The sequence below is a fragment of the Eublepharis macularius genome, chromosome 6 (assembly GCF_028583425.1).
Source record: "Eublepharis macularius isolate TG4126 chromosome 6, MPM_Emac_v1.0, whole genome shotgun sequence".
Taxonomy (NCBI): domain Eukaryota; kingdom Metazoa; phylum Chordata; class Lepidosauria; order Squamata; family Eublepharidae; genus Eublepharis; species Eublepharis macularius.
In genome coordinates this window covers 81228537-81249805 of record NC_072795.1, presented here as the reverse complement: position 1 = coordinate 81249805, position 21269 = coordinate 81228537, and the positions used below count along the sequence as shown (strand labels likewise).

The following is a 21269-nucleotide window of genomic DNA, read 5'->3' as shown; positions in this document are numbered from 1 at the left end:
ATAGCTCTATGAGAGAGGTTATTCTGTCTAGGTCAGGCAAGCTATGTAGAAAGCCTGAATGAATCTTTGTCTGTGTGGATGCGACAATTATTTTGTGAATGAAGAACTCTGTGGAAAATTCATCTTTGTGTTTGGGTTTGTGATACACCTTTAAGAATATATAAGTATTTTGAAACTCTGCTTTTGGTTAAGCAAAACATCTGTTTCATCTGGAATATAGACTGCCTTTTTTAAACCTCACAGCTACCTTCACATGCTAACTTTTTTGTAATACTAGCATCTAAATTTAACAAAGCCTTCCTGTAATACAGGACAAACAGAAGAGGTCTAAGACAAAAGCCTTTGGTAGCAGTGAAAACTTTTTAGGACACTGAAGGAGTTGGGTGGTGGTGGTGCAGAAATATATACGTTACACAAACAGGTCAAAATGTTGTCAGTAGTGGGATTCAGACCTCGAAGGGAAGGCGTTCTCATGGTATAAGCCTGGGTAAAGTAGAGAACACCTGAACTTCTTTGTGTGTGGAGAAAAAAGGTTGTGAACCAGGGCCCTAGTGAGGTAAAAGTTTAAGATAACATACGGAAGAGCTGTAATAAAGATCCAAAGGCAAAAGTTAAGGCAAAAATGTTACATCTTATGTTATGTCTTATGTTATAATTGATGTGTCTGTGTTTTATGTATGTATTTTAGTTTTGGTTTAATTTGGTTTTATGATGTATTTTTGCGATGTTTGTTTTTAATTGTTAGCCACCTTGGTGGCTCTGATAGGGCAGAAAGGTGGGATATAAAGTAAATATAGTTAATGAAACTGTAGACCGTGCAAGACTGAAGTCAGCTTGCTCTTGCTTGAGGTCAAAACCAAGAGAGATTGTAGGTTCTCTGAAGGAAAACACAGTAGTTACTTTGTTAGTGATTTGTGCATCCAGAACATCTAGTTTTTTCAACTTGCATTTTATATTATGGTTACACTTATAAATACTTTATGAAGTATGTAAATAATTAATATGTTTCCAACTATATGGTAGACTAGACTGTGTCAGAAGGAGAAATCTAAAGCTTGTCAAAAAAGTATCAATAGAAGAATCCTTGCTTCAAGAATTCATATAAAATGTTTCTATATAATTTAACAAGCAATATTTTACTAATAAATATAAAATGTATTCATCATTGTTTTTGCATTATTTCAAGAGTATTCAAGGATGTTTCTCACATGCATTTAATCATGTGGTTTCTCTTTACATGATGGTTTGTAGCTAAAGGTGTGAACTGATTAAAAAACAAGATAAGGTTAAATCCTACCATTGTGTAAGTGGAAGGAAAGTGTGCAATAGGATCTTTCCTGTCTCTTTCATCTTCCAGCAATCCCTTCTGCGCCCTGAAAACTCTTTTGATAACTGGGGATCTTCATGGACAAAGTGCCATGTGACACTAGGAATCATACCAAGGAATGGGAATTGGGAACATCACCTTTCCTTGCGCCTACATGAACACAGAAAAGGCTACAAACTTGCTGCTTTGACTCCAGAGCAAAAGAAAACATTTTTATCCAGTTTTCTTCACCACAGACTCTAGTGTTGAATAGCATTATTTTATTTCAAAGACCCATATGACTAGGCCCATCATACCTTAAGGCTGGCCTTCTCCTGTATGAACCTACCGTCCACTCTGATAATCTCTTGAGGCCCTGATTTGGGTGCCTCTGTCAACTGAGCCTAGACTGATGGCAACCTTGAAAAGGGCCTTCTTGGTTGTTGGGCCAAAACTTTGAAACTCCTTCCACCCCGGCCTGGAAATCCATCTGTTTCTCTCTATCGTTGTCTTCCAGCAGCAGGTGAAGACTTTTTTTTTGTTTTGTTTGGTGTACCCCAATAAACTGTTATTGGCTGTCTTACATGATTGTGTTGTTTTGTGTGTTTATATGTTTTATTGGATTGTTTAAATATTTTATATATACTTTATTTTAAATATTGTTTTAATGTATTGATGCTTTGAGATGTTTTGATGTTTGCTACCTAATTGGATAGAAACTTAATTGGATAGAAAGGTAGCATAGAAATGTTTTAAATAATTCATGAAGATCCCTCATCCCACAGGAGAGAGTTTTCAGCAGACATAATGAGCTGTGTGAGCGGGGTAGGGCAGAGGAATAAGCGCCTTCCACTTGTGCAGAACCCAACCCATTGTGATGACGGGGTGATATGGGAGTTTTGTTTGCAACATTACATCTGTCACAGCACATGTCATCACTAGCTACCACAGTACTCAGGTACACCTCAGATGGTAGGGACATTTGGAGCAGGGATTCCATAAGCAATCAAGGGCTAAATGTGTGTGAGAAACAGCCCTTGTACTCTTGAATAGAATAGCATACAGAATGTAGACATAACTTTTACACACAGCTGAAGAGCTTTTAGACATGATGGAATACTGACATGACTGTTCTATCTGTGCCATGACTTGGTGATGTCTATTAATGTGTTAGTTTTGGACTAGAAGAATACATGATTCAATTGTAATATTGCACCATTATTAAATGAAAGTGTATACTCATTAAAGAAATGTGGCAAGCTGTGAATAATGTTTGAGAAGCTGAAAGTAATGTTCTTTAACCATAATAGAATACGGCATGCAGACTGAAATTGAAGGGCTCTAATATGAATTTCTATTTTCTCAGAGATAATCCATAAGAAGATTTTGTGTTTCCCAAATACAAACAAATGGCATTTAAAACTTGCATGCATATATGTAATTTTTTTTGGTATCCGTCAGGAGTTGAGCTTGCATGCATTTTTCTAGCCAAAGCTACAATTTAAGCACATGGGATTCATAAATGACCTTGTGTGCCTTTGGATTTCAGGAATAAGTTCCTAGCAGAATGAAGTTTGTATTGTTCATTCATTTACTAAAATAATTTGAAATATGTCCTTGAGAAATGAATTGAGATCAAAGCACAAGAGACTATCAGTTTAAAAATAATATAAAGAAACAGTAATATTGAAAAAAAGAACAGCCAGACCAAAAAAGGAGCTAACAGTTCCAGTCACTACCAGCAGGCACCTATACTAGTGAATATACAGTTTGCCAGCATCATAAAAGTTTTTTCAACAACACTGAGGTCTTTAAATTAATTGTGAGCCAAATGTCCTCTGAAAGAAGATTGATCAGCATCCAGTAAAACACCGGTAATGGTGGGGTCAGGCAGACTTCCCTTAGGAGGGCATTCAGGAAGAGGCAGGCAGAATAACAGGGCAGAGCAGAGGTTTTCCATTCACCTCCTGGAAAAGGAAGGCACTAGTGTATATGGGATCCAAAAAGCCTCCCTTGGTAGTGTGATGACTGGTAGAAACAATACAAAGAAACCTCTTGTCACAATCTTCTTTGCTGGCAATACTGATACAGTCTGTTGGTCAACGTACCTGTCACTTAAATTATTTGCTGATGTGCTCTCTCCCCTCTCTCCCTCCTAATCCTACTGCCTTCATCAAACTGGAATGGGATCATTGAGATACCAGAATACTGAGGACTAAATTTCTCTGATAGTTTCTGAATGTTGTTAATTTTTTTTGAAAAATTCTGACTTGTAATTCTGGTAACAAAGATAAAAAATATTTTGTCTAGCAGTTACCATCCAAGCACAATTCTTGTCACTGATTCATAAGAGAGAGTTTTTTTTAAAAAAAAGATAAAGACATGGTTTTAATTTTCAGTATGTTGCTCAGATATTCCTACGTAATTAACCCTTGATCAAAAAGTTGCATTAGAACTATTGGTTCTATGTATATTTTATACCACTTTAATTGTCATGCCTTCTCCTGGAGCATGCTGGTGGAAGTTATAGTTTATTGGAGATCACACTGAGAAATCCCAACCCCCTCTTCTCCTGCTCTTGGGTCTCCTTCCCTGCATTTCTTGGACAGAGGGAAGGAGTGTGGAACTGGTTTTTCTGTAGCGATGTTATGCTCTTTGTTACAAATGCTTGAAGAACAAAGGAGGTTTAACTCCTGAATGTTCAAAACTCTTGACCCCCCACCTCACCCCTGTCAATTGTAATACAATTACTTTTAATGGAAATTATTTTTAGCAATTTAAAATCTTTTGAATTACTGAGATAACATATTTGACATTTTTGAATACTTTGAAATACTGTATAAATGCTATAGGAAATGTGTCATGAAAAAGTGAAAAAAATGTAAGGTTAACTTCAGATACGGTTGATTAGGTCTCATCGATGTGTTACCAATGACTTCTGTGATGATAATTATAGCTGAGGCATAACTACTTGCAGGTGATCTTTGTAGAATTTACAAGGTGTGAAAATTAATGGAATTTCTGCAAAGGGCACTACTGAATTTATTTTTAATTCTTTTGTAGCTATTGGTGAATATGAAGATTTAAGAACAGAAAATAAGAAAACAAAAGAAGAGGTTTGTATACAATAGTACTTTTTTGCATACGTCGTAAGATGTTGTATAGCCTTTAGTTTTTACATACTCTGTTGAAGTCGGTACTTTAGTTTTTGATAATGCTGATTAAAGTTCACAAGGGGTTCTGCCACTGGGCTTTTTCCATATGAGAGTATTTTTCAGCAACTTCTCTGAGTGTTGTGATACTTTGACCCCTACGTGATTGTGGAAATTACTGATGTGTTTCTCTGTACGTATCCTGCATTTCCTACAAGGAGCTCAAGGTGGCAAACAAAGTTTTCCCTTCCCTCGTCTATCCTCACAACAAACCTGTGGGGGAAAATAGGCTGATAGACTGTGACTGGCACATGGTCAGCCAGTGAGCTTCATAGCCGAATGAGAATTTGGACCCAGATCTCTCACACTGGGTCTCTATTGTATCAGTTTATTTAGTACTTTTTCACACAATCATATATTTGGGAGCAGAACTACAGAAAGAAAACATAGCCCTAAGGGTAGCAAGTGCATATTATAGAGATCCAGTATGCATACAGTACATAGAACAAATAACCTATGTGCTGCACTGTGTCCTTGTTCTAAAAAGCTGTAGACTCAGCTAAGTAAATATCCTAGCCGTGCAACATCATTTTTGTTTTAATTTATGGGCCTAACACATGAACCTAAGAATATTCTGTATAATTTGATTATTTTTCTTTCAGTACTTGAAAGATTAGTTGGAACCAGCAGTACTATGAAACTCTTACTTTGAAAGGGGATATAGAAATGGAACAAGTTTACTCTCCACCATAAGTATTGCCTGCTTGCAGGGTTTAATCTTGTAACCATTCTCTTCTGCACCCGTGTTTTGACTTGAGATTGTCAAGACCTCTCAGAGAGAGATGAATTGCTATTCAGTGTGAAAACTACCTCTCAATATGCATTACTTTTTCTGGAGTTATGAACCTCTTTTAAAAAAAGTCAAAAGCCAATCAGTGAGAAGCCTGTTCATACACAAAAGCAGGACAATCAAAATATTATTATCTATTTATTTTATTCGATTTATACCCTCCCCTCCCCACAAATGGGCTCAGGGAGGCTAACAAGATTAAAAATACATTAAGATCACAAAAACATAAAATCAATAATAATTTTTTTAAAATCATTAAAATAGTCCAGGAGCAGGCTATATTGGGAGTCCATATACGGGCATAGCTGATGGCCGAGGGCAGCCCCAGAAGAAGTGGTGGTCTTAGATGGAAGAAGAAGGACACCCGCTGGCACTCAGCTGAAGGCCCAGCGGAACATCTCCATTTTACAGGCCCTGCGAAACTGTAACAGGTCCCGCAGGGCCCAGATCTCCAGTGGGAGAGCATTCCACCAGGCCAGGGCCGGGGCAGAAAAAGCCCTGGCCCTGGTCGAGGCCAGATGGATGTCCTTCGGGCCAGGGACCACCAGGAGTTGCTTGTCTGCAGAGCGCAACACCCTGCAGGGGACGTAATGGAAGAGGTGGTCCTGCAGGTATGCAGGTCCCAGTCCATGAAGGGCTTTAAACACCAAGGTTAACACCTTGAACCAGATCTGGAACTCCACTGGAAGCCAGTGCAGCTGGCACAGCACAGGATGAATGTGTGCTCGGATTGGTGTTCCGGTAAGGATGCGTGCTGCTGCATTCTGGACCAGCTGTAACTTCCGGGTCAGGCCCAAGGGCAGCCCAGCATCGAGTGAGTTGCAGTAGTCTAGCCTGGAGGTGTCCGTTGCATGGATTACTGTGGCCAGGTCCTGGGGCAAAAGATAGGGCGCCAGTTGCCTGGACTGTCGAAGATGAAAAAAGGCAGACCTGGCAACGGTCGTGACCTGGGCCTCCATTGAAAGTGTGGCATCCAAGGTCACACCCAGGCTCCTCACCGTTGGTGAAGGTTCCAATTGTACCCCGTTGAGGGCTGGGAGGCAGGTCCCCAGCTCAATTGCCCCACGACCCAGACACAGAACCTCCGTCTTCAGGGGATTCAATTTCAGGTGACTCTGATGTAACCATATCGTCACAGCCTCAAGACCCTTGGCCAAGGAATCCAGAGCGAGATCAGACTGGCTGTCCATCAGCAGATAGAGCTGAGTGTCATCCGCATACTGGTGACAACCCAGCCCAAAGCTGCGGGCTAACTGGGCGAGGGGGCGCATATAGATGTTAAATAGCATCGGGGAAAGAATCGCCTTCTAAGGGACACCGCATACCAAAGAATGGCAAGCGGACATCTGTTCTCCGAGTGCCACCCTCTGTCCCCAATTGCGAAGGAAGGAGTTCAGCCATTGCAGGGCTGTTCCACAAATCCCCACATCAGCAAGGCGGTGGGTCAGAAGATTATGATCAACCGTGTCAAACGCTGCTGTAAGATCTAAAAGTATCAGCAGTGCCGACCTGCCCCGGTCCAGTTGTCACCACAGATCATCTGTGAGGGCGACCAGAGCCATCTCTGTATCATGGCCAGGCCTGAAACCTGATTGGAATGTATCCAGGATAGAGGCATCATCCAGGTATTCCTGCAGCTGTTCCACTACCACCCTCTCAATGACCTTACCCATGAATGGAAGATTCGAAACTGGGCGGTAATTGGCTGGATCAACAGGATCCAGTGATGGTTTCTTTAATAAGGGCTGCACCACTGCCTCCTGAAGTGAGTCTGGAAAAAACCCAGAACTCAGAGAAAGATTAATGATGTCAGCTAATGGTGCCCAAATCCCATCACCACCAGTCATGGTGGGCACGGGTCCAGTGGGCATGTGGTAGGTTTCACAGCATGCAGGATCCTGCCTACCTCCTCCTGGGAGAGTGGCCTGAATTGATCTAATATCAACCCTGAGGATGACCAAGGGGCCTCCAGTACACATACTGCATCAACCGTGGTGGAAAGATCCTGGTGGAGTGACAAGATCTTATCTGCAAAATAGTCTCCAAAAGCCTCACAGCTTATTACTGAATTTACATTTTTATTTGTCCCATGTGTGAGGGACATTAAAGACCGATTCACTCTGGAAAGTTGTGCTGGGCGAGAACTAGCGGATGCAATGGAAGCTGCATAGTAGTCTCTCTTTGCAGCTTTCACTGCCATCTCATAGGCCTTCATAAACGTCTTATAAGATGTTCTTGTAACTTCGTCACAGAGTCGCCACCACACTCGCGCTAGCCATCTCAGCTCCCATTTCATTTGTCATAACTCATCAGTATACCAAGGAGCTACTCTAGTTCAGGGGCGGAGAGGATGACAGGGAGCGATCTCATCAATAGCTTCAGAGAGACGGGCATTCCAGTCCTCTATCAGCTCATCTAATGAGGCATCAGGGGGCATCGGATCTTGCAGAGTGTTCTAGAATTCAATTGGATACATCTGACTCACAGGTGAGCATAAATCAGCTCATCGCCCAAGCCGGGGGGAGGGGGGTCATGGTGCCCAGACAAGCCATCACGACAAGGTGGTCTGACCATGGTACTGCTATAGGTTCATCCAGATCCACCTGTATCCCCATCCCAATGATCAAATCCAGCATGTGTCCTGCTCAATGTGTGGGCGTCGACACAAACTGGGAGAATCCTAATGCTGCCGTGGAGGCTATCAGGTCCATGGCCCATGAGGAGGTAGCATCATCGGCATGGACATTGAAGTCCCCCAAGACCAAAAGCCTGGGGTACCCCAAAGCCCAGCCAGCCACTGCCTCGAACAGGCCAGGCACAGCATCTGCTGGTGTGCTGGGCGATCGGCACATCAGACAGATGGCTATACTCTCCTTGGCATCCCACACCAGGCCCACACAATCAGTGCCTGCAATCTTTGGCATGGGGAGCAGCCTGATGGAGAAAGACTCTTGAATGAGCACCAACACCATCCCTCCCCCCCCCACCCCCCGGCCACTGTCCCGTGACTGGTGAAGGACTGCAAGCAAAATGTCTGCAAAATAGCTTCCTTAATCTGTTCACTGACAACACAGTGAGAAAGGGATGTTTTGAACAGAGAGCAGAGCCTGAGAACAGCTTCAGAAGGGTGGCCAGATTACTCAGTTGTAATAAAAATTAAACAGGCGTGCTGTGGTACTTCAAAGATTAAGAAGATTTTGTGTTGTGGTACTTCAAAGATTAAGAAGATTTTATTCCAATATACATTTTTTGTGGATTAGACTTTAAATATATTATACCTAATGAACTTGCTCCAAATAATGGGGGCACCCCAGAAAAAGCCCTGCTCTTCATAAGGACTTCTTAATACTTGCAAACGCATGTGTGTGTGTGTGCGCCTAAAATAGGGCTTCATGACGGATCTTAATGCTAACATAACATAAATCACTAAGCAAAAAAACCAGATTCAATCAAATGTGCCATTCATAGCACGCTCAATTCAAAAATAGAAATATATACCCCTGTGTGAACTGGGGGCCCATATTTGAACTGGTCTCTGCTGGTAGATACTTTTGCAGCATCTCAGATATTCTTCTAATAAATTTAAGAGAGGACATGCGTATGGACTGCCACAGCTCAAATGTTGCTGTTTTTGGCTGTAGCACCTACTCTTGGAATAGTTCCCCCCCCCCCCCCCCAGTTAGGAGGATTTCTACACTGGCCTGGTTTCCGAGCCATAGTAAAGCTTTTCTGTTTAAAAGGGAATTTGATGGAGGCTAAAGTTTATTCTAGGGGTGTACACCAATAAAAACATCTGGGTGATCCGGATCTGGCTTTCATGTTTTAAAGAAAATCTGGGATTCCTAAAACCTGAGTCAGATTCTCTGATCCAGGTTACAGAATCATAGATTTAACTGACCATTATTCCCTATGATGAAAAATGTCTGGGGAGCTTGGGGCATTTTTAAGCAATCTCTACCAAATTTACAAGGAACCTACTCCTGACAGTCCCCTAAGATCCCCCCAAATTTCAGGAGGATTTGACACTGAGTCAGAATCCTATGGGCTCCTGAACAAGCTGCTTCCAGTCACTCTCCGTTGTTTCTTATGGAGGAAACATTTCCAAGCCTTTTAAGCTCCACTTTCCCCCTGCTTGGGATTCTCTGGTTTGATATTAACTACCTTGTAAGCTTATTGACAAACCCAAGAATCCCAATGTCAAGCCAGAGAATCCCTTTACTGAAAGAAGCTAAGTCAAGCTGCAGAATTTAAAAGGCAATCAGCAGCAGCAATGGCTTGAAGGGGCTCTTTGGAAGTTTTGGTGGGGGAAGGAGCAAAATGGGATGGGAATCTACTCTGCCTGTTAAGTTCTCCCCAGCCCTACCAGCCTGGTGCTGCTCTCCTGCTGCAGTGAAGAGCTTGGCTTGGTTGCATTTGCACTGCTACCCTCTCACTCACTGCCTGAGGATGCCTGCGACAGCTGCCTACAGCTCCCTGCTGCGGCTGAATAATCCAGCCCAGCAGAGTGTGGGTGCTCAGATCTGGCATTCTTCAGTGGGAACTGGGAAATCCAGATCCGCACAAATCTGACTTTTCCCTGGTTCCCAGACCTGGATTATACACTCCTAGTCCCCTTTCCTCCTGCTGGTAGAGTTTGGGGATCTTTTATATTGGGGTTTTTTTTGTGTTTATATTTCTGGAACTATATTTACTTAACTGTTTTGTACAGCACTGGGGTAGGACAGAAATGGTGCAGAAATGGGATTATAAATATTTTAATTAATAAATAGAAGAAAGTCACAAACCACAGTCTTGTACAGTGTGAGATGGTCTAGATGGTGGGCCAATGGCAGGGAACTTTCCAGTAGCAAGAATGATAATTACTGTGCCAAAATGTTTCTCCATTAGAGAAGTTGAGTATCCACGGTTTGGTTGATAGTCATAACTCTTTCTAATTTGCCGCAATAATAAGCATAATACACGATCCAGTATGCTTAGCTCAGAAATAAAATGTTTTTTTTCTGATTATTTTGGGGGGAAATCATGTGTGTTGGAGACTCATGACGAGTTTTAGGAGACAAGTGTTTTTAACCAGTTTGTTATTACATTTATATTTAACTTTAACCCAAGTAACTTATAAATAAGAAACACTTAATATGACTGGATTTTGAAGTCCTTTTCCACCTTACTATTTATGGCAAATAGGTAATGTAATTGTAGAATCTGCAATTATCTGTAGTACTTGTCAGCCCTCAATGAGAAGCTATTTGTTGATCTGTTCATAGTATTAAGTTATCTGTTCTCTATGAACAAGGGGCAGCCATGAGGAGTATGAGAAGAAAACAAGCATTTGCAAACAGTGTGGCCATGTGCCACATGCACATATGTCCCATCCAGGGTTAAGATAAAACATGCATAATAAATTATATGGCGTTCTCATTTAAGAGGCACTTTGTATTGCTGATGATAGTTTGAAATTACTGTGTAAATAGTAACATACTTGTACTTCTAGTTGTTCCCACAATTTGCTGGGGCAGATAAGTTTCTTATCTAAACTAAATAATGGCAAGATCAGCTATAATTACAAAGGTATTAGAGTATAAATTCCTCCTCTTACCTTTATCAGCAATCCAAGTGAAAAAGTATAAATATTCTATTGGTTCCATTCCTATGTACTTTCCCTGTAGCTTCAGTAATGGATGTGGTAAGCAACTTGCCTGGAAAAAAAGAAGCACTTTTACTGCTAGTAGAAGAATCTATGCACACACTTGGAATCTTTGCTACACATTATAAAATATGCTAAATATCCAAGAATATATAGTCTGCCTGGGCAAAGTAGGAACAGAAATGACTAGAAGAGGAGTTAAGTTGTAATTACCTTTCTCAGTCAAGTGAGAAGCCTGACCTCTTTTTTTTTTTTTTTGGTTTGATTGTTTTGCGAAGCATGACCAGTTTGAGATCAGAAATTTAAAGAAGTTCTTCAGGGTCTGCATGTGCAAAGAGCTTCACAAAAAGCCATCTCTCCCAACTAATATACAATGTCCCTTTAATGTGAAGCCTTCAAAATTATGGTGACACAAACTCTGACCCCTTATAATGGTTGATCACATACAAATAGTATGGAATAACATAAAATAAATTTGTGTGGTTTTTTCCTCCTGATTTCCCCCTTTTCCTTTGTACTTCCCTCCAAGAAGCTTCAATGTTAAGAGGCAGTTAGATGTATTCACTATTGGCTGTTTTGAGTCTCCAACCTAGTCAGCAGATGAGACTAAATCCAAAAGAGAGTGCACTCACAGGAGCATACAAGTTATAAATTTATAAGTCAATTAATCAAGTGCTTTTGCTACATGTTACTCATAAAGAGTGACCTCATTCATTTTAGTCCATTAAAATCAAGATGAAAAAGTTCAAAAAGTTCATTAAGTGTTGTTCCCTTGTGGTTTCTTCTGTATCAGATTAAAGCAACAGTGTCCCAAACGAAATTCTTCCCCTTCCTCTTCTCCGGAAAGGTTCCCAGTATATTACGCCGCGGTAGTGTTCCAAATGATGGTTAATGCCCAAAATGACCATTGTCCACCATTTTGGGCTGTTTCGGCCTGGATAGTGGCTGAAATGGCACTGACCTCGTTCCAGCCATTTCGGGCCCGATACTGGCCGAAACGGGCCCAAAATGGCTATTTTTAGTCATTTTGGGCACGTTTCAGCCAGGATCGGGCACAAAACGGCCCAGTTCAGGTTGGTGCCAGGTGAAGGAAGCCTCCCTCACTTGGCACCAACACAGTCCCAGCTGTTTTTGCCCCTATCCTGGCCAAAACAGGCCCAAAATGTCCATTGTCTGCCATTGGGGGCCGTTTTGGCCTGGATTGGGGCTGAAACAGGCCAGATAGGGGCTGAAATGGTTGGGATTGGGTTGGTGCTGAGTGGAGGAAGCTTCCTCCACCTGGCATGGACACAGTCCCAGCTATTTCGGCCCTGATCCTGGCCAAAAAGGGCTCAAAATTGCCATTTATGGCACTTTTGGTCCCAGATCTGGGCTGAAACAGCTTGGGCCGGGTCAGTGCTGGGCAGGGGAGGGTTCCCCTGCTCTGCTCCGACCAGATCCAGTTCTTTTCGGCCCCAATCCTGGCCCAAAAGGCCCAAAATGGCCACTTTGGGCCATTTGAGCCATTTTCTGCCGGGATCGGGGCCAGAACTGCCGGGATCTGGTTGGTGCCAGGTGAGGGAACCCTCCTCTGCCCAGCACTGATCTGGTCCAGGCTGTTTCAGCCGTGATCCAGGCCCAAACAGGTCCCAAACGGCCATTTTTGGCCATTTGGGGCCCTTTTCAGCCAGGATCAGGACCAAAACTGCCAGGATTGGGTTGGTGCCTGGCGGAGGACCCCTCCCTTGCCTGGAACTGATCCAATCCGGGCCAATTTGGGCCTGTTTTTGCCTGGATTTGGGGCAAAACAGCCCTGATTGGGCCACTGCCATGGGAGGGGACACTCCCCCGTCTGGCAGCAGCCGAATCCTGGCCATTTTGGCCCGATCAGGGAGCGTGGTATATACTAATGAGTTATGCTAATGAGTTCCTGCAGTTCTCTTTCTATAAAATGACCCCTGATGCCCACTCAGAGTGGTTTACAAAGTATACCATTATTATCCCCACAACAAAACACCCTGTGAGGTGGGTGGGGCTGAGAGAGATCCAGAGAACTGTGACTAGCCCAAGGTCAACCCAGCTGGCTTCAAGTGGAGGAGTGGGGAATCAAACCTGGCTCTCCAGATTAAAGTCCCACATTCTTAACCACTACACCAAATTGGCTACCAGTACACACAAAGCTTGCAGCAGTGTCATGCTAGTATTATATACATATTTTTGCATGCAAAAATGTTTAAGAGTAGGATGCTGAACTTTGCACTTAAAATGGAGAAAAAATCTGCTTGAGAACTTGCTTGCATGTTGAGAGCTACAAAGTAGAGATGCAATATCTTCCCTTGAAGGTTGCCTCTTCATAAAATGTCACTTCCCTCTTCTGGGGCTAACCAAAGAAAGAATGGCAGTTGGCAATAGAATGATGAGCTGATGGTTGGTGCTAACAGAAGGGGGAGTTGACAGGGAAAAAAATGGAAGAGTTATAGAATTGAAGGGTGGTATCTGACCAGGTAGGGTCAGACTGAAACTCCTCTGTCTGAGTAAGAAAGAGAAAGATGTACCCTTACTGTGAAAACATAAAGTTTATGAAGCGCTTTTAGTCTAAATACTAGAGTGGGACAGCCAGTCCTAAAGATCTGGGAACTTGTAGTTGGCCCAGGAGGTGGGTAGAAAGGAACCCTTTGGCCAAAGGAACAGGGTTATAGCTTTTATGTAAGTATAACTCCTACCCAGTATCTGGAGAGGGTTTTAACTCAGAGGAGTACTCTCAGGTCTGCAGTAAAGGGGAAGATGTACTCTGTGCGTGTGCATAAATTGGAGCACCTGATCTGAAAAGGGGTGATCAAGGAAGAACTACACTTTAAAGAGATGAAGTCTGATAACACCAACCTCTCTCATCTAAGGCAACTGACATAAAAAAACTCAACCACATACAGTGTTTTGTGCCTCACTCGAGGGAAGCAAAAACCCATCTATTTGCTGAAACTTTTAAGTACCTGTCTACACTTCTGTCTATCCAACCTACTTGTGAATAAACCTTTTGTTATCTTTTAAACTTCAAGAAGCCTTGTGTGCCAGTTTCATTCCTAAGGGAAACATAAACCCCTGTATTTCCTTCTTCTTAAACTTGGCTGGGTAACACCACAACCTATATGTTCCTTTAGGGTGAGACAATAAAGAAAGTTAAGTTACAGACACAAACAAGCTACTGAAGGCGTCCCAGCCCAGGAGACAGCTTCATATGCTTTGGGAGGAAGATTTTACTTCAAAGTAGGGGAAAGACAGCACCAGCTAAAGAAAGCAAAGGGTTTGCAACCAATGCAGTTTCTAAAACTTTGTATATAGAGAAATTCTTCAGTACAATCTAATTTTGCACTGTGAATTTCCTTTATTGTGTGATTTTTCATAGTAAAGCAATGTGCTGCTTCAAACGTCTCAAAATAAAGACACATCCCAATCTGCCATCCAGTCAATATCACATTTAAAGTGATTGGGCTCTGATGCACTTAAACAGCACAAAATGGCTTTGGAATCATTTCTGTGTTTTAGGTCCAGTGTGCTAATTCTATCAGGTACTAATAAGCATGTTGGGAAAAATCCTGGTGTGTTATATCATAAATGTCTGTAGGCCAATAGGAACTGTAACTTTGCAGGCAGTGTACATATTTTTCATATTTTTCTATTTCCTGTTGCAAAATAAACAATTATAAATTAGTAAAGTAGTGTTCCCCCTTGAATCCATGTGAAGGAAATGCAGTCCATCTCATAGCCCCAAGCCCATCAATATAACTTCTTCATAGGGCTGCCAGCTCTGGATAGGGAAATTCCTGGAGATTTGGGGGGTGTAGCCTGGGGAGAGCAGGTTTTGGAGAGGGGAGGGACCTCAGCTGAGTATAATGTTATATAGTCCACCTTCCAAGGCAGCCGTTTTCTCCAGGGAAAGTGATCACTGTCACCTGGAAATCAGTTGCAATTCTGGGAGATCTCCAGCTACCACCTCGAGGTTGAACCCTATCCTAGGCTGATGTGCCATCCTGTTCAAAATGTCAGACTGGGACTTGGGATGGCCAAGTTCTAATCCCCTGCTAGGCAATGGAAGCCTATCAGGTGTCCTTGGGCCTGTCACAATCCCTTAGTTTAACCTACCCTTACAAGTTTGTTGTTGTGTGAGGACTAAGTGGAGGAGGGGGGGAAGGATGTGAAAAGCTGCTTTGGGTTCCCATCAGGGAAAAAATGACATATAAATTTAAGAAGAATAGTCTCTGAATGAGTTGTTTCCTAGCTTGAAGTCTCTTCATGCCTCTGCCTCATTCACATTACAATAAGAACATTTGGGTGGGGCTGAGACAACTCCGAGAAATTGTGACTGACCCAGCGTTACCCAGCTGGCTTCAAGCATAGGAGTGGGGAATCAAATCCGGTTCTCCAGATTAGAGTCCTGCTGCTCTTAACCACTACACTAAACCAGTTCTCAGCAGACTCCCTGCTCTGCCCCTCTTTTTTCAGCTGCTCTCTCTCTAAGCCTTCTGTTTGTTTTTCAGTCCTGTCTTCTGGTCTGCCCTCATCCATAACCAGAGTGGTATATTGGTTAGACTGTTGGAGCAGGACAGAGGACACCTATGTTTAAATCTCCTCTCCTGGGCCAGCCATTATATTTTGGGCCTTTTCTGCATGGGGCTTTTTCATTGGTTCTGGCCTCATGAAAATGAAATCCTGCCCTCAACTCATAGTTGACTTATGGCAACCCCTGGTGGGGTTCTCTGCAACCCTGGTCTTCATTGGAGGTCTCCCATCCAATTACTAACCAAGGCTGACCCTGCATAGCTTCTGAGAGCCGACGAGATCAGATTCACCTGGATAGGTAAAGAGCTTCAGACATTTCTAAACAGTCACAGCCACAAAGACTTATGTTCCCCCATTCGTCTCTTAGGCTAATAATATCCACAAAGAAAAAAACATACAGACTTCCCTCAGATTACAGCACGTCACTCTTTTCCTCCTTCTCCTTTCCCCAGAACAGCTATGATCAATGCTAGAACAACACTCTGAACTCTTTCCTTCAAAACAACTCTGACTAAATTGCAAATCACTTGGCCCCCTGCTATAGCTACCATCCAATCATAATGTGTTTACTCACTAGGGTTGCCAGATTGGGTCTGGAATAATACCGGATCCTGGGGAGAAGATGAGCAGCAATTACTTTTTTTTAATATTAGTTCCCACCCCAGTATGCAACATCACTACTGGAAGTTACGTCATCACGCCGACCCGACATCCAGGCACTTGGGCTGGTTGGCCATTCCCAGGTGGTGCTGTATCACCTCAGGAGGCTTGCTGGAGAAGCTGGCCACTCCTGCCAGTGCCACACAGGAGGCTGGTCACCCAGGCTGGCTGGCCATTCCTGGGCAGCACCGTGTTGCCGCTGAAGGTCAAGTGGGCAGGGTGACCACTCCCACTGATGCCACACAGGAGGCTGGGAGGCTGGACTGGCTGGCAACTTCCCCAGTCACTTCCCTGGGTGGCTGGTGGCTGGTGGCTGGGTGGCTGGGCTAGGCAGGCAAGCTAGCTGGAAGTAGGGGAGAGGGGGCAGCACCAGGTGTCTGGTATTTGGAGAATGTTTCCCCTAGACAGTCCACAAGAATACTGAACTGTCCGAGTGCAAACTGGACACCTAGCAGACCTATTACTCACAAATCTACCCCTCCTTCTTCTCTTAGAGGCGTGCATTTTAAACCACAGTAAATACATTCAAAACCTCATCTAATTAGCAGAATCAAACACAATTTATATGGCAAAATGTTACAGAATTGATTTATGTTGTGCAGAGATGAGTTGTAATTTTGGGCAAACTGTGCACTTGAGGTTGGTAACCCTAATATTGAAGCAAAAATCATTGACCTTAGTGGGCCTATTTTCTGGCCTATTTTCAACCATGCTGTAGGCTGGTTGACAGAGTTCAGACTTTTGTTTTGTGTTGTATCTGTAAAAATTGTAAATGTTACTGTCTACTTCCCTAATAAATTAGTCCCTGTGGTATATCAACTCAAAAGCCTGTTGCAGATGAGGTTGGGAACAGGCCCCAGTCTTGTGTACTCCACTCTGCAGGTCAAATTCCCCCTTGCCTTCCTTGGTGGCCATGGCTCAGTATTACATATTCACCACTGACAACTATAGTTATTTTTAATCAAGATTGCTGTCTTAAATAGAATATGAGGTCAAGGTTTGATATGGGATTGCAAATGGTAGTTGGAATGGGACCTGGTTGGTATTAACTATGGGTGGACTCAAGGCTGCCATAACACTGAACTATAAAAAAAGAAAGGGAGGAATTGCAGGTGAATGAGGCATGCAAGCCTGCCACCAGCTCCCAGTCTGTGCGCTAGATATTATTTTTAACTAAACTTTTTTGCCTGTTATGATAGCATTAATTTCTATTATCAAGTTCTCTTCGTCAGATGCCTGATACAGATCTGTATCAGGCATCTGACGAAGAGAACTTGATTCTCGAAAGCTTATGCTACAATAAAATTGGTTAGTCTTAAAGTTGCTACTGGACTCTTTTTGATTTTGCTACCACAGACTAACACGGCTAACTCCTCTGCATTAATTTCTATTGATAGTGGAGGAAAGCTGTGAAGGGAGTACTTCAATTTGTTTTTCTTAAAAGAGTGTTTTATTTACTTAATGGGAAGAACATACTATTGATTTCCAGCACAACTACATCTGAGCATTCATACCTGTGAGGCTGATCAATATGAGTTGCTTACATGAATATGCAGGGTATCTTCTGGCATGCATTCTGTGTGAGAGGAAAACAGAGACAAGGCTAAAGAAAAAATACTGGTTTTGGAGATGGGGCTGGTGGCAGCAAGAGATTTGATGTCCTTGACCATTAACAAAAACATGGTAGGCAGTTCCATTGTCATTCTGATCAACACTATTGTTATGTTAGTCTTATCTGGTTTTGAATTAAACATTTTAAATCAAGATATAGGATGCAATTTAAGTAGGATCAGGGATTTACTGTGTGAAAGTATAGGAAAGGGTTTTTCAGTTAAGTGTCCATATGATAGTTATCTTGTGATAACATTGCCTTGAAATGCTTCAGTCTTGTTTGCACATACAGGCGGTCACTCAAATACTGAAAAAGAGGATAAGAGCCTCCAGGACAATCAGTGGTTCTAAATCAGTTTACCAATGGATAAAACATAAATGTCATGTAAACAGGAGCTGAGTGACTGCATACAGTGGTGGGTGTGTAACCCAAAGCTTTTTATGATTACAAATCCAGGGGGATGTGGGTAGCTGAGTTAGTCTGCAGCATCAAAACAAAAAAGAATCTTCTAATACTTAACAGATTTATTGTAGCATAAATGCTTACGAGCTAGACCCACTTTATGTGATACATGAAGTGCAACTTTATTTCAAATAGTCTGAGAAAAGGAAGGATTGAATCATGTAGGTAAGGATTGCCTGTGAAGGCAAGGATTACTTGCAAGAATCCTACGTCATCTGGTTCTGAAACAGTCCTGAGCATCCATGATAGTGTACAGTCCAGTAGCTGTACAAGCTTTGTCATCAGAATCAGAGCCACGTTGTTGTTTTTAATGAAAAACTACACTTATCTAATTTTGCCTATGTAGTTCATTCAAAGAACTTAAGCAGAAACTGCAAGCAATAATACATCATAGCTATAGCCAGAAAACTCATATCATACATGTCTCTGTAATTGGCCTTACAGCCTTAAATTCTTTGCATGAGTAGTCATGTTGCATCTGGAGATACAAACAGACTGGCTTCCAAGACATGATTCCAAAGTTGTACCCTGTACTGCAGATTCAAAGCGGTCCAACCTCTGGGTGAAAACTGCAGTACGTGTGCAATGCATGTAATCTAGATTGAATTTAACAGAATCCTCAACTGTGGTTTATTTGAGGAAATAAAAGTGGTCAGCATAAATTCCAAGGTGATATTTGGAATTAAATCTGCAGAACTGAGTGCAGGAATGATTTCTGAGCCCATACCATGAGGCTTGCTCATAATTATGAATGTTTGTGGCTAACATCACACGGAGCCCTAAATTAATCACAGCTTTACACATTCATCAGTAAAATGACCTGTATAAGAAAGGAGGGACCAGGCTGGTTCTTTCAAGACACCATAGACCCCTGGTATGATATTCCCCTGCCTTCAGAGGGTATCACAATATTTATAAATGTAAATGGAATTCTCAATTAGCCAGTAATTATTTACAAAACCTAAGCTGCGATTTGTTCTCCTTGAAATTATACAAATGATAACATGAAGTGCATCATGCTTTCTCCCAGTACTCATGCAGAATGTATGCTAACCTTCTTAATTGAATATAGATCAAGGTGGGTAGCCCTGTCAGTCTGTGTGTAGCAGTAGAAAAGAGCAAGAGTCCAGTAGCACCTATAAGACTAACAAAATTTATGGTAGGGTATGAGCTTTCATGAGTCATAGCTCACTTCTTCAGATACAGATAGAATGTGATTGGAATTGAGGCTGGGGGTTCATAATTATCTTGCATTAAGGTTTCAGCCAGGAGCTGACTGAAGTACCCAAATTAAAAGGCTAAGATATGTGTCTGTTGCAAACTGAGCTTCAGCAGGTTTTTCTGTATTAGCCACAAAGGAAGTGATTGGGAAATGATCCTAAGTTTTCAAATTTATTGCTGGGGAATCTGGCCATTTTATCCTGTTCTGAGATATTTTGTCACTGTAACTTGAGTATGTTTTGCACCTGAACTTAAAAAGTATAACTAGACTCTGAATTTCTGTTTCTGGTTTGCAAGATTCATTTTAAGTTAATCTGCTCTTTTAGCAGTATCTGAATTCCTAATTGCTGCTCTACTAGCTGCTGATATCAATTTACGATGTCTATGATTTTTCATGAAATGTGTGTTGCATCTCTTTTCAGTGTGACAAAATCAAACAGGAGAGAGATGAAGCAGTCAAAAAACTGGAGGAGTTTCAGAAAAGTAAGTAACCTCTTGAAATGGAATACAGACTATATGCTGGCACACTAAACATGCAAAAATCAATTAAATCTCCATCAAGTACAAATACTACCAGTTTTATGGGTCATGGATAGCTTTGGGTCACCTGCGCGCCTTGATATAATGGCTCTGGAGTTATATCTATATAAATGAAAGGCAAGTTTGGGTAGGAAGACAGGAGTTTACAGATCCCTTCTCCAGGGATGGCTGCTGCTTCTTATCTCTTCCTCACCCCCACCTCCCTGCCTGATTTCTTCTCTAAGTATTCCAGTACAGAAATGCTGAGAATTTGGAGGAAAGATGTGATCTTTGAAAGACCAACAATAGAGAAGAGCAAGGAGGAGAAGCAGAATAGATCTCTCTCTTGCATTTAAGGCCTAGTCACATAAATCTGTGGCTCTGTGATTAGATCCCCAGCTGCAACAGGCTACTGAAATGCCTCCTAACAGGTTATTTAAAGATGGGTGTGGGGGTGTGGGAGAGAAACCTGTATTGTGCCTTTTTTTTGAGGCTTAAAGCAGCTGGGGGAACATTTTTAACTGGGGGAAAGCATGTTTGGGGATCTTATGACTGGTACCCTATGTCTTATGTAGTTTGGCAATTAGTAAGAAGCAGACAGGAGGATTTTCCCCCTCCCCAATTCGGAATGAAGAAGCAGACACAACAGTTGGGCTGCTTTATTAAATTACAACAACATAACTGTCAACATGGCAAGGGCCTAACTAGCAGTACAGGTGAGGCCTTGGGGTCACTCCTGGACCTCCGCCCTGACTTGTCTGGGTGAGCCCTAGCTGCCCTGGGTGCATGCCCCCTTAAAGCTCCCCCACCCGGTGGTGAAGCTGGGGGAGGACTGGCTTGTCCAGGGGTTTCCCACCAGGGCGTCTGTCCTCACAACTGGGCCATAAAGCAGCCAGCCACTCCTGACAGATCCCAATTCCCCACCAGTGAGCTCACACCCCAAGGGGGCTCACTGGCGCACTGATTTTCCCCAGCTTCTAACATGCCAGAAGCAGCTCCTAACAGACCCACCTTAAGCCAATTATCTCTACATACAAACAGTGTAAGGTGAGTGAAAAACTCCTCACCCTGTTGCCAGTTGTGGGAAAAGGAGAAAAAAATTCCTTCCGAGCCCTGATGAAAAGCGACTGGCTAAACCTGCACTGAAATAGGGTGAAGTGGGTAGGCTGAGCACGAGATGCAAATGAGACACTGAGGGGCTGAGCAGCCCAATAAGGCCTCTTGCTCTGCCCCCTCCAGTATTCTCATATGGCTGGGGAAGCGCTGCTGCCTCCTTTTCCTTCAGTGAGGCAAATTGTGCCCCCCCC

The 21269-nt window shown here is 42.6% G+C and overlaps 1 protein-coding gene across 1 annotated transcript in view; it reads left to right on the top strand.

Moving 5' to 3' along the window:
- The window catches only part of SHTN1 (shootin 1), a 147383-nt gene that overhangs the window by 11241 nt on the left and 114873 nt on the right, over nucleotides 1–21269 (top strand). The window contains exons 2-3 of the mRNA XM_054983737.1: nucleotides 4370–4422; nucleotides 19866–19926. Coding sequence (XP_054839712.1) covers nucleotides 4370–4422; nucleotides 19866–19926 — 114 coding nt within the window. The remainder of the gene's footprint in view (nucleotides 1–4369; nucleotides 4423–19865; nucleotides 19927–21269) is intronic.